The following is a 22,123-nucleotide window of genomic DNA, read 5'->3' as shown; positions in this document are numbered from 1 at the left end:
ACACACACACATATACATATATATATATATATATATATATATATATATATATATATATATATATATATATATAATTAAGCTGGCAGATAAAAACCTGAGCCTTTGAATTAGCCACACTATTCATTTATATGCTAATAAGACAGCTCTGGTTCAACGACATTATCAAGAGAAACCATTAGGATAGTCAAAGAAACATTTGTCAGCAGCGTGATAATGAAGGCGACTGACTATAAGCCTCTGCTGCTCCCCCAAAACATCTTTAATTACAACTTCACAAAAAAGCAAGTCACCTGCTAAAATGTCTCTCGCTCAACCAATTACCGTTAAATCTATCACCCCAGTAATTGCTTTGATTTAAGGGCAGCTTGAGCTATTTGTTTACTCGCTTCACATATTAATACAGTGGCCACATGTTTGCCTTCAGGCTCAAACGACATGAAATCCTTTCATTATTTGTAAATAAGTAGGCTGGAAAAATAATCGACAGATGCAACTACTACATACGTTAACCAGAATGTTGCAGCTTGTGCATGTATGTTGATGGTTCAGCTGCTTGGTCATCATTATTATCATCATTATTATTGAATATTTGGTAACATTATGTTAAATATTACACTTCATCTACCAGAAGCCACAATTGTGCCATGCTACACCACTTCAAGTGTAAATGAAACAAACTAGGGTGTTGGTTGCCAACACTGATTTTGGAATATGGCCACCATTGGCTACCACGTAGCTCTGCCCCTACGAATCTAAAAAACTCGTGCGTTGGGACAACAGTGGAGGCTAAATTTGTACTGCCAAGATCAAACAAACCTAGTGCAGCCAAGAAAAGGATGTTTTAAGAGAGGGTTAAAACACACACACATCAGTAAATACTCTTGAATGCAGTCATCGACTGCATTGCACCACATTCAAAACAACAACAATGAAACAGAGAGATCGTTCACCTCGCTTTGCAGGATCATGACAGCGTGGTTGAAGTGATGGTGCTCAAGAGTAGCCGAAGTCCCGTAAAGCAGAGCAAGAGCCGAGCCTGTCCTGGCACATACGCGCGCACACACAATAAAATATGCCAACATTACTTTTTCAGTCTAAAATGGTGGCAGTTGTGTGCCAATTTCCATTTACCGTGAGTTTGATTTGAATGTGTACATTTTTGGAAGTGCATTATATTAGTTATTTTTACTTCCTCTCTTGAGAAGATAAACAAAACAATCAATTGTAGCCTATAAGCTATACTTCAAGAAGTTGATGAAGTAAGTAAAGTAGTAAAGTGTGCTCACAAGTAATAGGGAACAAGTCATTAGGTTTCAGTCGCTCTACACCAGGGGTCAGCAACCATTCCTGTCACAAGAAGCCATTTTAGGCCAAATAAAAAAAATAAAAATAAAAAATAAAAAATCCGTTTGGAGCTGTCAAACATTTGAAGATTGTGATGAAGGAAACAGCGTGTTAGTGTTAGTCTAATGTACTGAGAGCAGAACAGAAAAATATGCATCCAATACGTAGACATTCATTTTTTTCTTTCGTCTTCCGTTTTTGGATTTTTTTTTTTTTTTTTTTAAGAGTCGAGGGACGAAAGAGCCACATGTGGCTCCAGAGCCGCATGTTGCAGACCCATGGTCTACACTCACAGTATTGAAGCAAACATAAAACAATTTACCACAAATGTCACCTGCTACTCGAAACGTCCTCGTCAGTTCGACACTTACGTAAGTCTTACACAACTTGCCTCTTGACTCTTTGCTGATCTGCTGACTGCCGCAGGTGGCGAAAAACACTCGACACAGCGTGTAGGAGGATGCGCGTTGATCAGAGCAAGTCTGAGAGACACTTACTTTGCCTGGAAGGCGTTGTTGGTGCCCCGGTGATCCAAGTCGTGACACACGCAACCCACGATGAGCGCTAAGATCTCGACTTCTGTCAGAGTCTCCTGGAAGCCGGCCGTCTGGTTGGATGATGAGAAAACAAACCCAAACATGCACGCTCAGCGTTTCTTGCACTCTTATTTGTGCGAGCTGTGAGAACGACATTGAGTAGGAAAAGCAAACAAACACTCCCCAGGAAACAAAAAAACTACAAAAAAAATGGATCACTGGGACAAGCAGAGATTTACTGTAAATGCTGTAAATGTAATGTTAGCAACCAGAATTAGCTGTAACATACTATGAGAAGTATCCTGACTGGTCCAACATCATAGAACACTGAAGATGGTGATCCGTGGTAAAGACGCAATCGCGCTTCTTATTGCAAGACAGATTTAGAAGCTGCCATTTTCAAGTTAAATCAACACTTAATGTTGCTTATTGAAATACTTAATTAAACGAACTACACTTTGTGCTCTTTTCACACTTTTCATACAAGCCAGATTTAATTAGTGCAATTAATGAGTAATTAAAAGTGGAAGGTCAAAGGAATACAAGACATGCCATTCAGTTTTCATTTAAAAATGAAAGAACGTTAACTATAGAGAGAAAAAGCAGGCAGCAGGAAGATCGCTGAGGTTCATTCATAGACTGCATCTACCGATATCCATATCCATAAAGATGTCCAACTGCATCACATTCATATACTCTATTTGAATAACAGACAAAAAATAATAACATTTAAGAGACTGTGAAATTACACAATTTTGAAGGGTAAATATACATATTTTACTCTGCTACATTATATATTCCACTATATACAAAATATTCATGGCCTATTACTATTCATGTATCCATTCACAAGGGGAGCGCCAACATTGATCAAAAATAAACTAATTATATTTTTCTTCTATTAACGTCAAGCATAAACAGGTTTTGCATTTACTCACCTGTTCTCGGGAGAATTTTTGCACAAAATGTCAATGACTGTAATTAATAGAAAAGAGAACCCTTTTAAAAAATCAATACATGTTATGAAAATGTTATGGCCATTCCTGATGGCAAAATTTGTCACCTCAATGCAGCTTTTCTAGCATATGAGCTAAAAATAGAATAATGTGAACGATCCTAATGTGTTTTTTTCCTGTTTGTTCCTATTTCAACAATTTAGAGGTTGTTCTCTATTTATCTTGAGGTCATCTTCTCCTTACCGTGAGCATGGCAAACATGCACTGGCACACGTTGAAGGCGTGTCTCCAGTTGTGGTACAGAACCATCCGGTAGTTTTTCCTCACAGTCAGCAGCCATCGGCACAATGTCTGGAGGGAGGTACGCAACATGGCGGGTTGGGGGGCAGAGGACATTGCAGGGGAAGATAAGTGGGGATTTTTGTAGAGGCACGCCTCACATTTACCGGGGCCTTTAATGGGGGCTGACCTGACTTAATCCACCTCTTAATAGCACCACTATCATGTCATGGTTATAGAAGAGATCATGCATGAGGTAGGCAACTGTACCATGTATGTACAGCACATTATGAGTAGCAGTTAAAAAAAATAAAAATATTGATCTAATAATATGACAAAAACAAACAAGTATATTTACAAGGGCTGTCAAAATTAAAGTGTTAACTCTGGTGATTAATTTAAATTCTTTCAAACATTAAAATTTAACTCAGTTTTATTTACTTCCTGTTATGGCCTGTAATCTGCACCAAAACCAGTCGCTCGAAGATGGATGTGAATAGTTCTATTTGATGATAAGTTAATTCAATTAATTAATTAATTAATTAATTGAACATTAATTAAATACATTAATTCCAAGTTTTTACTCAAATAAGTATCAATACGTTTGAAGAAAAAACTAGAATCAGAAGTAGGAAAAAAAGGATGAATTGTGATTAACTCTAGAAAACTGATTAATTAGTTAAAAATAATTAATCACGTGACAGCACTAATATTTAGATGTAAAAATACCCACAAAATAATGCTGTTTAATAACCCCCACAGACGTGTTGTGCTCGTCGAACTTTGTTTGCTCTGACCAATCAGTCAGACAGCAAAAAAAAGTTTCAGTGGGTCAGCTGATGAATTTGAAATCTGATTGGTTTAAGAAGCACTCCCACTGCTAATATAATTTAAGTTAGATCAAGGAGAAAAACTGATTCTTAAGGCCAGGACGGATTCGACATGACAACACACAGAGGCTAAAATCTGATTGGACCAAAAAAAATAAATAAAAAAAATAAATAAATAAACCAAAATGAAAGTAGTGCAGCCAAGAGGAACATTATGAACCGAAGAAAATAGGCTGCTGGGACTAAATGAAAACACTTTCATATTTTGTAGAATTTCAATATAGGTCAGTGTTTCTAATATTGTTTATTGTTCAGTCCAGCAGAAAAGGCCTTGCTGTCCCACCGTCATCAAAAGTGTTGAACAACACTCACCTCATAGTCAATCTTAAACTTGGGAACCATTCCGAGCTCCATGAACATCCTCAGTGCGGCCGTTATCATGGCGTCAACGTCCAGGGAGAAATCGTCAAAAGAGAGCTTGTCAATCCCCAGCTCGCACACCAGGGGGATGTTGGCGGCCTGCGGCGTGGGAGAGGGACAGAGGCAATGAGTTTTGGCGACTGCCGAGGTCAAGGATGCGTGGAGGTCTCACATTAATGAGGGAGCCCTAAAAGCAGATTGCGCTGTTTACTGTTACAGCTGATTAGATACAAAATGTGACATCATTAGTCAAGCATTTCACATAAACGATTCCAATTAATCATATTCATAGTGAAGTGTAGTCTAATAAGAGCTTCCTTAGCTCTGCTCACTATTTAGGCGATGCTCATTTACAGTAATGCTGCTTACATCATTTTGGTAAATAAAAGTTGTTTTGCACACATTTGTCATGGTTGGAGTACATATATGTGTGTGTATTCCCGCCCCCCTGATGTTTGGCACTAAGGTGTATCTTGACCTCTCTCTTAATTTGCAGCTTCAGGTTTTTGCAAATGTCAGCCAGGTTTATTTACTGACGCTACTGGCTCTTGCAGATAAGCGTGCTCAATAAGGATCCATAAGTAGAGCAGTTATGAAAGAAGGGGGGTTGTGGCGGAGGCTGTGGCTGGGGGTGATGATGCACATTGCTGAAGAGATCACACAGGCGCACAAGGGGGGTATTTTTTATTTATTTTTTTTAGTTTTATTTTATTTATTTATTTTTTTAAGATGGGTTCTGCTGTAGTGGTCACATGGGAAACTCTTTCACTTGGAAGTACGGGAAAATAGGTCATCTGTATTTCAGAAATGTCAGACCAATTAAAAATGTAAACTGTCTTTTCAGTTTTATGAAGACTAAATATAACAATTGGCAACTGATTGCTGTTACCCATTTTAAATATTGCAACTAGTTTGTCATTGTAAAAATCTGTGTTATGTATTGTATGTGGTCTATGTACTAATACAGAAAGTTAATGAGAGATTAGTGTCTAATGAAAAATAATGAAAAAGTTAATTGCATTGCCATCTAAACAAACAAATAATAAAATAGGCAACAGAAAAAAATTTGGCTTAAGCAGCCATCAAATTGGCATTCAATTGAAGGATAGTGTTGGCATACATTGTCTAAATTTAGAGTAAAGCGGTGCTGCGGGAAATAAGTGATACTATTTATGTTTTTCCAGATGCAAGCCATCGTTCGGATGATTTTGCTTTGACTTGCGTGCAAAAATTTGCTGAGTCGTGCACACATCAGAAGGAGCTGCAGTTATAGAATTATTATGAATCAAACATTTTTAAAGTTTTATTTATTTCTTATAAAATACAATATTAGAGAGACAGAGAGAGAGAGAGAGATTGTCTTAAAAAAAATGTTATTTTTGGAGGGTTGATGCCTGCAATCGATTAATCAATGGCGTTCCCATGGGGAAGGATGATTTTAGGTATTATGTTATTTTTTTATTTTATTTTTTAGTTTGTGTCTTAAATTAATTTACTGACTTTTTGTTTGATCCAACGTTAAGTTTACTTCGCTATTTAAAAAGTAATAGCAACACAAAAAAACAAATACATGTATACATCTTTTACTTTTGCAATTACAATTGGTCAATATAATTATTTTTGTCTGCCAGCAGGCTAATGCAAAAATTAACACTTCTTTACCAAAAGAGTAAGAAAATGAATTCCAATATAAACTAGGCCACAAAAAATACCGGCAAAATCTGCACAAAATATTTCCCAAGTTAGATAAAGAATGGTGCCAGTTTTAAGGATCATGTAAAATTTAATGAGGGCAAAAAAAATCTCATATTGCACAATGCTCAAGAGAGTCTAATGAGTTCTCGTTTGCAGCACCGTCATCTTGCTGAAAAATATAATGGGCTTCCCCTTGGCCTACACTCACTGCCTCCACCTAAGGTTCATGGTCCCGGTCTCTTTTTCATCATCTGACTGAGCAGCAGACAAACAAACCGAGACATGCAGGTGAATATAAATACAGCATACAAAAACATTGCATTTCTACTCGGGTCCTTTATCTTCAGTGTACGTTTGTAGTAAAATGTAAAAATGCCACCTCACGATTGTAATAGGTTTGTTACCATTGTAGTAAACCACATTTACCTTGAATTTGTCAACTTCTGTCTTGGAGCAAGTGGCATGGTAAGAGAGTACCTGAAAAATAATGACACCAGTGACACAATTGCTATTTTTCAAAATCATTTCAGTATGTATTGAGCGGCTGCGGTCATGAATATTTTTAAGTTAAGTATGCAATTTGTATGGAGGCCACATTCTTACATCCAGAGCCACGGATTGCTTGGCCCACGACTTCTTCACCTGGTCGTACATGATGGTGTTGTTGATGCCCAGACCACAAAAGATCACAAAAGCCTAAGAAAATAAAAGCACAAAATATCAAAACAACTCCCACTTGCGACTATATGAAATGACATTAATGCGTGGTAGCACATTACCTCAAAGAGACGCTGGTCTGCATCATCAAAAGGTTTCCCATCGAGGCGGTTCAACACTTGAGCAACACCTGCAACACCACAAGCCCAAGGAGAACAAAGCTAAGAAATTTTGATAAACCCGCAATTCATTATTACTGGGGATGATCCTGAAAATGATGCTCCTAAAGCAAAAGTTAAATTAATTCAATAAACCCTCACAATATACCGATGCATATTTTTCATCCAAAAGCATTTCTTGCATAACCATCTGTTGTGATTTGTTTACTGCAAGATTACGCGGTGTTAGACAGGACAAGTGCAAAATGAATATTCAATTAATAGTGTCAATAATAACACAGTGGGAGAGAAGCCTTTGGAGTATCCAACTGACTTGTCTCAGTGTCTAATTAAAGTAGAAAACACACTAGACATAAATAATTAATTGATATATATTGATATGGTGTCTGAGAACTAAGGCTAAAGAGTAATTACACACATGATGTGATAGGTCGTCAGTCAAACATGCCAAAGCTATGAATGAATTGAAGGCATAGCAAGACAGTTACAAGAGGACTCATTGTGGGTTCCTTCCTTCCTTGTTATCGTATATATTTTTTTTATATCAAACACTGAGCACATTTCCAAATCTCAATCAATTCAACTAAGTTCAAAACCTTTATTTAATTCTCAAGATATGATTGAGGCAAACCCCCATTTTCGAAGATGCTTAAATGAGATAGTGTAGGGCAGAAGCAAAACAACAACAGAGAAGCATAACAACACACAGCTTGATGTTAAAAAAAAAAAAAAAAAAAAAAAAAAGCAAGCATAATCAAATGATCATTTGGTATAGAGCACGGTTTTCATTTTGAGGTGACCATTTATCAGCCGCTGTACAACTGACAAATGAGGCAAGCAATTTGCAACCACCACTGTAAGCAGTTATGGGTGGTTTATTGATTCAACTCAAGGGGACTGTTGGAGCTTGGCTCGGGTAGGAAGGGGGAGGCTATGCGCTCTACGGAGTGCCATTTGAGTTAAAGGGGCGAGAGGCCCGAGTCTCCCATTTTTATGCACTTACACATTATGACAGCGGACTGCAGTTGGGTTTTTGCCATGAACCTTCTGTTCACACTAACTCTGACAGAAGGGCAATTTGCACGCTGACCTCAGAAAACATTCGGCACAGCTTCAAGCAACAATATGTCATGTAGTTTCAGCTGTAAATAACAGCTTCAAAATCACTATAACACTGGCTCAGAATAAGGAGGAAAATGATCTCGGATTACCAATTTTTGTGGCCACCTTTCATGTTTCACGTGCACTAATATTATATTATATTATTATATCTGTTATCGCCATTTGCGGGTCTGCAACAAGTCACTTGGATAATAATAATAATAATAATAATACTAATAATAATTATAATGATAATGATAATGATAATAATAATAATAATAATAATAATAATAATATTCCCATTTCCAAGCCTGCAAGTTAATTGCGGTATTTGTATTCATGGTTACAAGTAGATATGAAGTCACTGGTAAAGTAAGCAGCTTTATTTTCATACATACAATAATTCAAAGTTTTTGTACAGACAACCATTTTTTTCCCCCATCACAGTTCCACAGGAAGTGTTGCAATTAACTGTCCTAACTTGGTTCAACTCTGAAAACCTCAGTACTCTATTGTTGTTCTTTCTCATCACGTCGGGATTTCATTCTGAATGAGCTGTAGGTAACCGCCACAAGAACATTCATTTGTGAATCAAAAGTATCCTTGACTTGAGAATTTCATTTTCCACTGATTTGTTTGTATAATGGTTTTTCACTTCAAGTCCTCAGGTGCCACCCACACCCGGCACTTTTTTTTTTTTCTCCCCATTCGCTCGATCTGTTCTTTTTTTCTCTGCTTCCTGTCCCTGACAAATACATTAGCACCTACGCAAAAGAAATGTTAAGCACACAAAGACACGCGTCTAAACTAGCTATTTGCAAATCTGCAGATCCGTTTTGACTCAATGAAAATAATGACTTCCCTGACTTTCAGTCAGATACAGTATCTCGAAGGCTGCTGTCATTGCACCTCACAGAGGTATTAAGCACGGACATCAGAGAGAGCATCAATGATTTATCGCAGTGTCAGTGTGTGGTGGCCCTGCGGCTGATTCACAAACACAAAGCACACAATGAGTAAACACCAAAGTATAGGCTGGATCTAATCACAGAAATGCAGCCTCCGATATAGCCCCTGTCACTGATATTTGTCAACATGCAACAACAACAACAGAGGAAAGGATCAATTAAAACTAGTTATGAGGACCAATTATGACCACAAATGACATATTTACTAATACTTCGGACATCTTGTATAAAGTCTCCCAAAAATAGATTTTTCATTGAACTTCATATTCATGCTATTAAGGATATGTTAACGCTTTTAGAAATGCATATTGGTCAAGCTGTAAACAAATTTTATTTGTTGACTTACCAATTATTTGGTGATCGCTGTTCCATATAGGAACACAAAGCACAGAGCGAATATGGAAGTCCGAGAACTGGTCTGCCTAGAAAAATGATGGCAAATATATTCAAAACAATAATAACCATCAATCTGCTTTGAGAACATACAGTATTTGCGTACACAATGTACACTCTCCTCAGCATTAGCATCAGCAGTAATGAGTCATCAAAAGTCCCAGAGTAATCATTGTCAACAATACCCACCTGTTTCATATTGAACAGCTCATAAAATGTATTTTCTCTCCTAAAGTATTAATTACACATACATGCTTCCTCTGATACTGTGGAACAGATGCAGGAGAACAACCTGCAAGGCCACATTGTATTTGATACAGAAAGATCCTGCAACCAAGTGGCAAGTGATGGCAACAGGAATGACTGACAAATGATTTGAATTGTTTCTTATTGGCGTCCATGTCAAGCTGTTGAAACTTAGGTTGAATGAACTGAACAATATGCTATTGCATATTGTCACCGTTCTGAAACCTTCTATGTCCAAACTTCATCAATTTCATGTTTTATTTCAAATATATATCATTGGTCAGTCCCTACACAGGTAGATATTATTATTATTATTATTATTATTATTATTATTATTGATAAATCTAAAGTGCTTAAAACGACTTTCAAACTATGCAAAGTCACTCAGTAAAATTTTCAAAACGGTTGATTGCTGTGTGGTTACCTCAGCATCAAAGCGAGGATCCTGGTAGGCGTCGCTGATGTTGACAGGAAGTCCTGTGGACGCAACCAGCTCTGCAATGCTGTTGTTGATGAGCCAGTCAGAGTATGAAGACTTTTCCATACTGTCCTTGAAACTAGGGATAACATAAATAATAGGAGATGAAGTGACTATGAAGCCGCCGCCTATTAAGCGTCTGCCTCTTACTTTGTCAAAGCAAAGAATAATCAGTGTTGACGATTCTCACAGCCATTCTGAAAATAGATTAATGGCTTTCGGTGCAGTTGTAGACCACTGCAATAAACATAGTGTTAAATTAATACCTAATTGACAGTGTCTGATCAAAATGCAGCATATTTACAGCTCCATCTCATTTGCAAGTTGTACCTAAAATTGTGGGCGGTGTACAACGTGTTCATCAAAACGTTCTAAACAATAATTCAATCTTTCCGCACCCAGCCATGCCTAGCGGTGGTGAGAATTCTCAAAATCAAATTAAAGACAGCTCCCACAGTCAGCCTGCTATTCAGTACTCCCACAGCAAACAAGTACATTTTATTTCTTAGTCCTTGATGAAAGCTTTACAGATTCAGATGCAAAATATGGAGAAATACGACAAAGTGAAAAGGTTACCCAAATGAAAAGAGAGGAAATGAAAAGCAAAACTAGATTTCCCCCCCCCCCCAATTTGGGCAGATTTAATGGAAAAGGTCTTTCTGCTTGAATGGCCAACACGAGCAAAGTCAAACAACATACGTACCTTGTCTCAGCATCAGCACTGCACTTAGGTGACAATAATTCAAAGGACTTTGTGAACTTCACCACCTGAAACATCCAAAAGGCCAAATCACTAAATTTCAAATTTGCTTTAATAACTTATCTGTAAAATGTTGGCAGTACACAAAATGTGACTGTGGTTGGGGGAAAAAAAATAATAAAATAAAATAAATAAACAGTACCGGTGACTCAATGTCCTCCAGCAACTGAACAGAACAGCGCTCGCACTTTAACAATGTCTGAGCACGATGCATGATCTTCCGGACAATTTTCTCCAGATCGGTCTGTTCTTCAAACAGGTCGTTGACTACCTCAAGGAGTGCCTAAATGTCGGAAGCAAACAAAGACACTACTGACAAAGAGTTTTGCGAAATAAGAATGCGTTCAGCATGTAGCACCGTATACATCTCTCAGTAAAGACGCTTTTTCCTGTTCGGCTCTCTTACACTGGAAAATCATTGTTATTCTTGAAGCTATGAAACATCAGAACAATGCAACATGATTAGCTTCCCCAGTCAAAGCATATTAAGTCCTTGATGTATGGCAGGGCCAATCCAATCTAATACCAAGCACATAAAACCATTTCTCTCCCACAGAACTGTGTTCTCATAATGTTCTCTCCACAGTGGATCAACGAGTGGCATGAATAAGTGCTTCTCATAATGTTCCCTCCAACCAAGTCCTCATCTAGAATTAGGCCCATCTCGATGCAGGTGATCGGCGAACATCAAGGGAGGTATTGCTGATTCCAAAGAAGGGAAATGGGGGCCGGGGGGGCGTCACAAGATACTTACCCGACTCCTGTCGTATTCCTTCCTCGATGCAGCAAAGAGTTGGGCATTGGAGATTGCAATGCCACAAAAGGGCAGGTACATCTGCAGTACCTGCGTACACAGAAATAAAATTGTCTTATCATCCATCAGCAGCAGCAGCAGCAAAAGCTCATGTTCAGTGCCTGATCGTACCAAATTACTAGCAATAACATATCACCTGATCTCCAAACATCGGTTTTCTAAGCAAGATCCTGAGAAAGCTTTCTAGCATTATATCACGACAAATGAGAGCTGCAAACTGCACGCAAGAGCACACTTTGCCCATTTAAGTTGACTCCAACCACCTGTACCGTCTAACATTGTCTCACACCCCGTCCTCCTCAATCGGTACAACTCTCAAGGCTCAATGCTTGTCCTTCCATCGTTTTAGAACTACTGCATATGTGGCTTGAACATTTCGACCTCAGTACGCATACAAACATCTTCCTTCAAACACCCGCTAGTTTTCAAAAACTAAGACCATCGATAGCTAGTTTTACTGCTATTCAAAATTTGAACTGCAAGTGAACAGCATCACAATGTCACAAATGATTAAGGGTCCATCAAAAATGATGTAAAACATGATCTTTTGTAAAAATATTTTGGTATGAGCGGTATATATATGTTTTTCAATAATACTGAGCTATATTTATAATTCTATATCATTATCTACCTGTAGCTAAGAAGCCAAGCGGGCAACTGCAAACTATGGCTGTGCAATGCTGTATCCCACCCGGATCCATTACATTTTTAGCTGTTCACAGAACACACATTTTTTTATGCTTATGGCTCTCACCCCCGCTCCCACCTACCCCACCCCCAATTGATGTTGACAAACTCAATTAACAACTTACGCACTCGGTAGAGCAAATACATTTTAAATGCGTTTTAATCCACTTACTGTACATTTTGGTATACATTTCTCAAATTATTTTTATTCTAATCAGTTAAAAAACTCGCCTTTCATGACATCACGACTTGCAGGATTCATCAATTCAACTGACATTTTACCATTTGACTGAACAGTCTGACCTACTGTGCCTTGGGCTGATACAATAAATGCACTCATATATTCTATACATAAATAATGTATTCAAACAACATTTCCTACTTCCTGCCGTGCTTGATTCATAATGCACGTCAATATGCAAGCACATACTTGACTTGACGTGCTTAATACTGCACATAGGTTGAAATCAACACACTGTATAACTATAACGTCTTTGTCCCCGTAACATAAAATCAATGAAATTTAGATAGAGGAGCTCCTTACTAGCGGCCTCCTCTTTTGTTATCAATGTTTAGTATCTGGCGGCAGTGTAAACAACACAATTGGTACAACAAATGCACTAATATTTACCAGCCCTCAGTCCAACCTGAAGGTGAAGAAGGAGCAACAATACATGAATGGCAAGTTACTCGGCTGCAGCTGCTGATATGGCTCTTCCCTTCCGGGATGGCACAATGTATCAATTACTCATCGGGCCACAAATGAAGATGTGCAAAGCAGTGCCGTATTGAATGCTGTCTTGTTTGTGTAAATAAATACCCTTGATTTGAGCAATGGTTTGTAAATTGATTGATTGATTGATTGATTGATTGATTGTAAATTGAAGGAGGTCCTCAAGACCTCCTTCAGTGGAAATGGACATGCAGGAAATACAGATTTGATTTTAGAGATGATTGCAGAGGGAAAGTCAACCTTAAAAATGTCTTGATAATAATATGTTATATGTGAACTCACTAGTCTAAACATGGCATTCTGATTAATATTACATCTGTGGAATATGAGTTATGCAGCAACCCATCTCAGGGGGCATCCATTTTGCCACTTGCTGTCAACTGAAGATGACATGACAGTTGCTCAGGGCTCAGGCAACGACCAATCACTCACAGCTCACCTGTTTTCTGAAGCTGAGCCGTGATTGGTTGTTACCTGTGACCTGAGCAACTGTCATGTCATTTTCACTCGTTAGCAAATGGTAAAATGCCCGCCATCTGATACTGATAAAAACTGCTGGAATTTGCTGCTTAACTCATATTCCACTAACACAATATAACCTTAATGTTGGGACCTGTGTTTACCATAGTAATAAAGTAAAGTGTGCATTCTTCATTGTAATTAAGATTTAAAAGGCCATAACAAGTCTAACAATTATTTCACATTTAAAGACAGCTAGAAAAGGCCAATTTTCGCTGACCATGTGATTGATGGCAATTGATGACCAGTATTGATATTGCTTTTGTTAAGTGTGTTTGACTGAAGCTCTGGCTTATAATAGGAACACTATTAAGTAGATGTTGGTACAAATTAAATCATAACAGTGATGCATTCATTCAATCTTTTTACACAGTCAAGTACCTTGCTCAGCTTTTGTTTTTCAACAGCCCAAATGATGCTGAGCAATAAGTTATCCATTATGCTATTTCAGCTGTCCTCTGGAATTCTCTAATAATGATCTTCCGGAAAGGCAGCAGTCATCAGTCCGAGCAGAGAAAGATTCATTAGCGAGGAGGACTTTGGGGATCTGTCTATGGATCTGTCTGTGCTACTAACAGGCAAACGCAAGAAAAGCAGCGCTCTTGCTAATTACGTTCTGTCGGGCAGGCCATTAGACAAGGTTGCATTACAAACAGAGCTTTTTGCCTAGAGACATGCAGACTGACCAGCAGTAAAAGAGTGGTTTAATAACAAAGGCCAGCTCCTACGAGACTGTCGCTTAATCTACGCACAGTGACTCGGTGGTCTGCAGCTGCTATTTCATACGAGGCATGCTGTGAGAAATGACAAGGTCTGCTTTTGATGTCTCTGCACTTAATTTATGAAAGCAAACTAGCAGTTAATTTTTTGACTGAGAACTGCACACGTGGGAAGGTGATTGTTGTTAAACCAATATTCATTTTCACGGTTGCATTGCAAACACACTTTGCACCGACAACTTCTCTCGTTTCGAGAGCATGAACATTGACATTAAGAACAAGATATGACCTTTCTTTCAAAACCATTGATGGTTGAGTTGTGTTGATTATTAGCAACATTTGAGTGGAGCGAAGCGAGAGAACGGCAGTACAGCACAGTTATTGACTTTGAGATAATGCAACATTATCAAAAGGCAGCACAGCGCGATGAAGAACTGCTTCTTCTGTTCTCGCAAAACAAATAGTGCAGTCTTCACTTTATTGAGCCTCGTTCTCACTTCCTATCTTAAAATAATCTACTTGATCCCAACTGATGTTGTTTCAAGAGCAGCCATTCCACTTCATCTGCACTGCTGTTCGTGACAGAAGACTTTAGGCACACTGGCTGGTTCTTAAACTATGGAGGACCGAAACTGCCAAAATTAAAAATAAATAAATGACTAAATAAATGAATAAAAGTGCAAATAAAAACTGATATATAAAATATAATTCAAAAATTAAATCCCCAAAAAATAAATATAAATGGAAATAAAAAAAAACAATATATATCCATAAAGAAATAAATGAAAGTAAAAAATACAAAAACAAAAAACGAGATTCAAAAAATAAAAATAAATAACATAAAGCCATAAATACAAAAATATATAAGTTTATATATATATATATATATATATATATGAATAAATAAAATTTATACATTTATTTATTTTGACATTTATTTTTAGAATTTTTTTTTTACTTTTATTTATTTATTTAGGGATATATACATAAATTTTGTTGTTTTTTAAATTTCCATTTATATTTATTTTTTGTATTTAATTTTGAATTATATGTTGTATATCTGTTTTTATTTTCACTTTTATTAATTAATTTATTTTTAATTTTGGCAGTTTTGGAGATATTAAACACTTCTGGCTGACTTCCTTGCTGGATGATTTTAAAATGAAGTTGCTATTGATTCATAGCATCTTACATATCAAAGCGAATACGCAAGATATCTAGTGACACAATGAAGTTAAGATTATGCACACAAGACAACAACTCTAATGCTCTATAAAAGATAACACAATTATACATAGACCGAGTCATTATTAAAACTCCCCAAAGGCCTTCCACGCTGCAGAGGATCATCACGACACAATTAAAGCTGCGTAGGATTGAAGCCAACCAGCGCATATTTAGATAGCCTATAAGGTTTCACCATGCAAACAAATGTTTAATGAAGACAATCTAAAATCTTTGCAATGACATCTGATATTGCTGCATTGTCTAACACTTTTCAGAGTGGAATTCATTTTTTTTTATTACTGAGACTTGCAGCAGTGCTACACTAGAGCAATTTATGTGTTGTGTGTAAATGTTACCATTAGAATGCATTACTTATTCATCGAAAGCCAGCATTAGTGTGTTGTGAATGCAATAGTAAAGCCACTTAAAGAATATAGCACTGACAGGATAATATATTAAACGTTGTGTAGTTTGTTGGGCTTTCCTAACTCAAAACTTGACCCACATTGGTAACGTTTGTTTTTGCAAGACGAGACTCTCATGAGTAAAGAGTAAGGAAATTCTCAAAGGCGATATGAATGGTAATGCAGATGAGATGCTTTGGGTTTTTCTTTTTTTTTTTGAAGAGTAAAACAATACAGCATAGTGAGTATGATATGATTTTACTATGCCAATTTGTTTGGGAGACAGCACGGGCAACAAATTCCGTCTGGCGAGAAATTAACATACAAACATATGAGATCGGCAAGAAAATAAATCCAAATGATCATTTAGATCTGTTCGTGCGTCTTCTAGCTACATCCTATTTGTTGTTTCTGCTGTTAGTAATATACCATTGGAACAGAAATTGGAATAAAAAAAAAAAAAAAAGGCACATCAGGCAATGAACATACTGTGGTTTTCCTTGTACGTAGGCACAAGTGGTTGTAAAATAAAATCCAGTCAACATTGTAATTCATATCAACTAGCAATAAAGCCACTCTGCTCCATTCTCACCCTGTTTCTCATCACACTTGCACAGTTTTCGCCAGGAAAGTGCCCCAGAGGCAGCCTAACTGCTGGCCATTAAGCATCCTAGATGAGAACACCAAACTGAAGCTGAACACTGAGCACACAAGCAAAGTAAAAACAAAATCCATAGAGACACCAACTGAGGGACATTTGCTCCAACTTTTGGCAGGAATTGTTGAACACACTGAGCCACTTAGCATCAGAGCAAATATTCAACATGTCTGATCACTGAGTGTGTAAATTATTGAAATAATATAGCGTATGTTATAAAACATGGGGTCCAAACCAGAAATATAAAACATAGCCTGCAGTTCATCAAGTGGATAGAAGTTGTGCATCATAATTGGTGAAAAAAAAAAAAAAAAGACAACATGCGATGGAAAGTATCCCCGGTAAATGCGCTTATTGAGCACTTTCATAGCATTTGGTAACTTAAAGTCTACCAATGTTGACTTAGTTGACTTAAAAATTTATAAAAAGAACAGTTTTTTAAAAAATTACGGTACTATTAATGATGGTTAACTGATTATTTTTGAGTGATGGAGCAAGCCAAAAGTCTCAGCAACAACCACCAAAAAAAGACAAAAGGAGAATTTGACGTTATTAAACAAATAAAACAGAATAACTACAGCCTGCGTATCTGAACTGTATTGTAAATTAGACATTTCCAGTATAAGCTTCCAGAAGTGTCTTTCAAGGGAAGAACCAATTAAGAGCGTTTAATAGTCTTGCAAGTGGAAAAAAAAAAATAAAAAAAAAAAAAAAAATAAAAAAAAAAGATTCCTTTCACTTTTATATTTCTCCACCTGTAACACCTACAATATTAACAGAAGCCAGTATGCATATTTAATTTTATAGCAGCATGGCTCTGTTCATGTACCAACAACGCCAGAATCCTGCAGAGACGTGGACTGTTTGAAATGCCACACATGAATCGTGACACTTGTGAGCATCGCATCTGGCTCCTGCACTCGCTTTTCTTTGGATCTGTTTTAAAAGGCTGGACAAATCCAGTCTGACAAGATTCTTTTTAAATGAGCCTCTAAACCAGTTTTTCAGTCAACTTCCCACAAGGACATTATTTTGCAGTTTCTAATGAACTGAGAGGAGGCATTTCCATTGGGTGCAAATCAAGTCAGCTGTGTACACGCCCATAACGGTGCAAAGCACCGCCCTGTTTTAAACTACACCAAGTTGCATGGGTCTGCGAAAATACCAACACTTTGCGTACAGCCCACCCATGCAGACAGTTAGACTGTGAATTGCGCTGCTCATGAAACGTTATGTCAGATGTTCAAAATGCACGCTCAGCATACGCCGATTTTTCAAAAGGGAGCTGCAACAATTGAGAGCACTGAGCACAGTCCGATTGCCTTGACTAAAACTATTGAGTGCAATTTTTCTTGTGAAAAAAAAAAATTGGAGCTGGGCCTGGAACGGATTAATTGCATTTCCACATATTTCAATTGGAGTGATGATTTGAGATATGCGTGTTTTGGGGTAAAAGCATTGCCATGGAACAAATTAAACTCATTTTATGGCAACACTGTACTGCTAAATTAAATCTACTAAAAAGAAACTACTGTTTTAAGATCATCTCAACCTTTTACATGTGTAAGTGAACAAACGTAATACACCTTTTGACTATTGCCAGGCAAAATAATTGGCTGTGAGCCAAGAGCATATGAAAATCAAACAAAGAAAAAACTCGTAATATTGATATGGTCTGCAAATGTCAACGTGTCAACAGCGGCACACGCTCGCCACCATAATGAAGAGATTACCTTTTCATCATCTTCAGTGAAGATTTCCACACTTGAGGTCTTGTTGATGGCCTGAGCTACTCCGATAATCTCTCCGTCGCTGTTGCGAATGGGCATGCACAAGAGCGACTTGGTCTTGTATCCCGTCAGCTTGTCAATTTCGTCACTGAACCGACGATCCTGTGAGCCCCGCAGACAAGGACAGTACATGATTAACACATACAGACTGGAGCCTTTTGTCACAATTAAATGCCATTTTAGCGTTTAGCGTTCTGCTTCTCACATGACACGAGAGTAAAACTGTATAACTCAGCAGGACGCCAAATTGGGAAGAAAATGAGTACCACAAAGCTTTATATTTAATAGATTTCTCTCTCATGTTCTGCCAGTTTTATTGTCATCACTGATTACTTCTTTATTGTAAATGCTAATGCCTCCTTCAATCAATCACTGTGATTAGTTTTTTTGTTTTTTTTAATGATTAGCTGTGTTTTTGGATTGTTCCTTTAACAGTTGGCTTTGTCCTGCCATTTGTACATAATGTATATGTGTGGTTTATGTGGTTTTAAATCATTCTGTTGTATTTTCGAGTCGACTGCACAACAAATATCCTCTAAAGGGACAATAAAGCTCTGAAGTGAACCAAACTGGATTTAATCTGTTTATATTCAGGGAGAAAAAAAAACATGCCTTTTAATCTGCCAGGGTTTTGTGATGTACTGTAGTTTGGCATCGTTTACACATTTCATATGAAAGCTCTGACTGAATTCTAACCAATATATTTTTAGTGGAGGAGGAAAAAGGAAGACAAAAACAATGGCATATGATAACTCTGCCCATTATTGTTGATTAGACTGCATCGCATTCCATTTATTTGGCAGATTCAGAATGTATACACAATGGATATAAAAAGTCTACACACCCCTGTTAGAATGGCAGGCTTTCGAGATATATATATATATTAAAAAAAAATACACCAAGATTAATAATTTATTTACGAGAAGAATTAAACTCATAAATCAAGGTACCACTGTATTTGCAGTTAAACAATTTTCGAACCACACCTGATAATCTCTAGGAACACTGGTTGGGAATCACTGATCTGGTGTAATGTAAATCAGTGATTGTGAGGAATTATCCAATTTCCCTAAATTTGTTTGATTTATTTACCACAAATGTATGATCATCTATTCCAGGGACGTATAGTGATAGGCAGAACAATTGAATGTTGTTCCACTAGATGGCAGACGGTACACAATTAACCTACATATCCCCTTTTTGTGTTATTTTAGCCTTAAGGTTTTTTTCCAAATATAAATTACAAAATGTGCCTTGGATAAATAAGTGTTGGAAAACACTAGTTTATTATATTGCAAGACATAGCATTTTGTTCATATATGGCATGTAGTCCGGCAAAACAAAAAGGTAAAACTTGTCTAATTGCAAAATAATAAGGTGATCGTTCTGATATTTTCGGAGGCTGAAATGGGCATAAGTGGGGATGTCCACATAACTTTTGGTGACGACTGATTGCAGCTTTCTGACATTGAGCAACATTAAATTGCATTTTGCTCACTTAAGCATTTTACACTGTTCCACCAGTTGATGGATGGTAAGGGCTGGACTGGCCATCTGGCATACAGGGCAGATGCCCAGTGGGTTGGCCTCTTTTGGGGTGGATGCAGTGATTTTTATTATTACGTTCCTATATTTTACCCCTCGAGAGTGGCCCACAATTTAAGGGGATCAGTCTTAATTCATTTCTAATGTACTGTATAGATAGCAAACTGAAACATCAATAAATATCAGTTGCAGCACTTCATGTTTGGCACTGGTCGGCTGGCTTTTTTTCTTTTTTTTTTGTGCCAGTACAGCCCTAGTCGAAGGAGATTAAAGGCAGTGATCATCATCATCATCATCATCATCATCATGGGTTACCTGGTAGGCGTCCGGAATATTGACCGTCTCCCCATGCTCAGCCACGTATCCGATGATCCCTTTGCCCCACGGCACCTGCACTTCGTCCGAGTTCATAGAGGGCAGCACGGTGGTGCCAGCGTGCACGTCAAAGAACTTGGACACGAGCGTCTTCTTGTTCCCGGTGCCCTCCACCAGGAACAGGGAGCACCGGTCCGCGTCCACCATGATGCACACGAACACCAGGATCTTATAGCTGAGGCTCGTCAGGTCCAAGTCATTTGAGATATCTTTGACGAGTTCTAGGAAGAATTCCCTCTCGTTGTTCTCCTTCAGGTAATATTTGAAATCCACGGCCGTGGACGGGTACTGCGGGATGTTGACTCTGGACTCGAGCAGCGCGCTCAGGATGTGCGCGGTGGTCGGGGGCAGCGAGCTCGCCTTCCTCAGCAGGGCTCTCCTGCGCATGCTGCTCAGCGGCTCCTGGGCCCGCGAGTTCACTTGTTCGTCGTAGGTTCGGTTGACGTTGACGGCTTTGGAGCGGGCGAAAGTTTTGCGCAGCTCCTTCTGCGAGGCTCTCCGCTGCAAGCCGTCGCATTTGCTCGCCCAGCTGACGTCCCTCAGCGCGGCGCCCTTCTCGTCCCTCGGCTCGGCCGGGGTCGCGGCCGCCGGACTCAACTTGTCCGCCTGGTGGTTCTTGAGCCACTTCTCCACCATGCCATAAGTGCCCTTTCGGTTCAGGTAGTCCTCGAATAAGTCGGGGTGCGAGTCCAGGAAAGTTTCCACGTCAGAGAAGCACACCATATTGGCCACTGCCATACCTGGTCTCCGGATGCTCCTCGGCGAACCAAAGCCACGAAGTCGCACGGGGAAAGATCATCTATGAGGCTGAGATGAAGGTCCAGGTTAGAAAATCCCCGGGAAATCCGCAGATGCGTCGGGTTGGAAACACCCCTTGTGCCAACATCTCATCTCCAGCTTCCACTGCCCTTCTTTTAAAAGCATCTTACCTCCTCCAAGTTCATTCTTGCTGCTCACTGAAGGGGTGCCCGTGCAGATGAACTCGGACCACAAGAAACAAGCAGTTGTGGGGAAACATCAGAGATCCACCAGCGAGCATCAGTGCGGTGTGTGTGTGTGTATTGTGTTGCCTGTGGTTGGCTCGGCCCGCTGACGTGGGCTTCGTCATGAAGCTGAGCTTGCAAGCTCCTGCAGGCTTGCTCCAGCATCTAAAGCCTGTGGACATGTCAACTGCTCGTTATCTTCCCAAAGGCTCCAAAATGTCTGCAAAGTATAAAAGCACGTATTTAGCACAGACAATTATTTATTTATTAGACCCTTAAAAATGCATTTAATTCAAGAAAAGAGCATTGCCATGACGATAACTACAATTATAACCCAAATGCATTATGTAAGAAAATGTATCTTAACATACGTGCCTCATAATAAGTGTTAGCTGTGCAAAGGTAGGGAACAGTATTTCGTAAGTGGAAGAATGCTGGCTTCTTGACATTGTGTAGTTGCTTTGTTGAAAACTAGGGAGCGCTATTACACACCAACTGCCATCTATTATTTAAAAGGCCAACATGCAGTGGTTCTCCAACTTTTCACACCAAGTGTTCCCTAAAAAAGTACCACCATCATGACCAACAACGTTGTAGGCACGTGATCATTAAAATAAGGGCGATATTTATTCCCAATTATGTAAAGCACTGTAAGATAATGCACAATTACAACATAACAGAAAATTGTTACCTTTACATCCAACGGAGGAGGTCACACTAACGACAAATCATAAAAATGCACAGAAATAGTCCTTTTACAGTTTTCCATGCTCTTTGTACACAGCAGGTTAAAAGTGATACAGAGTTCCTGACATGACATTCACAAT

The 22,123-nt window shown here is 38.4% G+C and overlaps 1 protein-coding gene across 2 annotated transcripts in view; it reads right to left on the bottom strand.

Moving 5' to 3' along the window:
* Positions 1-22,123, bottom strand: part of pde11a (phosphodiesterase 11a) — a 34,581-nt gene that overhangs the window by 8,655 nt on the left and 3,803 nt on the right. Inside the window, exons 1-15 of one of the 2 annotated variants that reach the window (XM_077537166.1) lie at positions 21,243-21,984; positions 20,254-21,120; positions 18,337-18,495; positions 11,597-11,686; positions 10,985-11,125; positions 10,786-10,850; positions 10,029-10,161; positions 9,312-9,387; positions 6,840-6,907; positions 6,664-6,756; positions 6,487-6,537; positions 4,318-4,464; positions 3,080-3,187; positions 1,842-1,951; positions 951-1,041 (exon numbers count right to left, since the gene is read on the bottom strand). In XM_077537166.1, the coding sequence (XP_077393292.1) occupies positions 951-1,041; positions 1,842-1,951; positions 3,080-3,187; positions 4,318-4,464; positions 6,487-6,537; positions 6,664-6,756; positions 6,840-6,907; positions 9,312-9,387; positions 10,029-10,161; positions 10,786-10,850; positions 10,985-11,125; positions 11,597-11,686; positions 18,337-18,495; positions 20,254-21,051 (2,130 nt within the window). In that variant the 5' untranslated portion in view covers positions 21,052-21,120; positions 21,243-21,984. Of the gene's footprint in view, positions 1-950; positions 1,042-1,841; positions 1,952-3,079; positions 3,188-4,317; positions 4,465-6,486; positions 6,538-6,663; positions 6,757-6,839; positions 6,908-9,311; positions 9,388-10,028; positions 10,162-10,785; positions 10,851-10,984; positions 11,126-11,596; positions 11,687-18,336; positions 18,496-20,253; positions 21,985-22,123 lie in introns of those variants that run through there. The other variant, XM_077537165.1, reaches the window with a different exon arrangement.

This window comes from Festucalex cinctus, chromosome 11 (genome assembly GCF_051991245.1).
Source record: "Festucalex cinctus isolate MCC-2025b chromosome 11, RoL_Fcin_1.0, whole genome shotgun sequence".
NCBI lineage: Eukaryota > Metazoa > Chordata > Actinopteri > Syngnathiformes > Syngnathidae > Festucalex > Festucalex cinctus.
The sequence above is the reverse complement of the archived record's forward strand: the minus strand, read 5'-3'. Positions and strand labels throughout refer to the sequence as shown.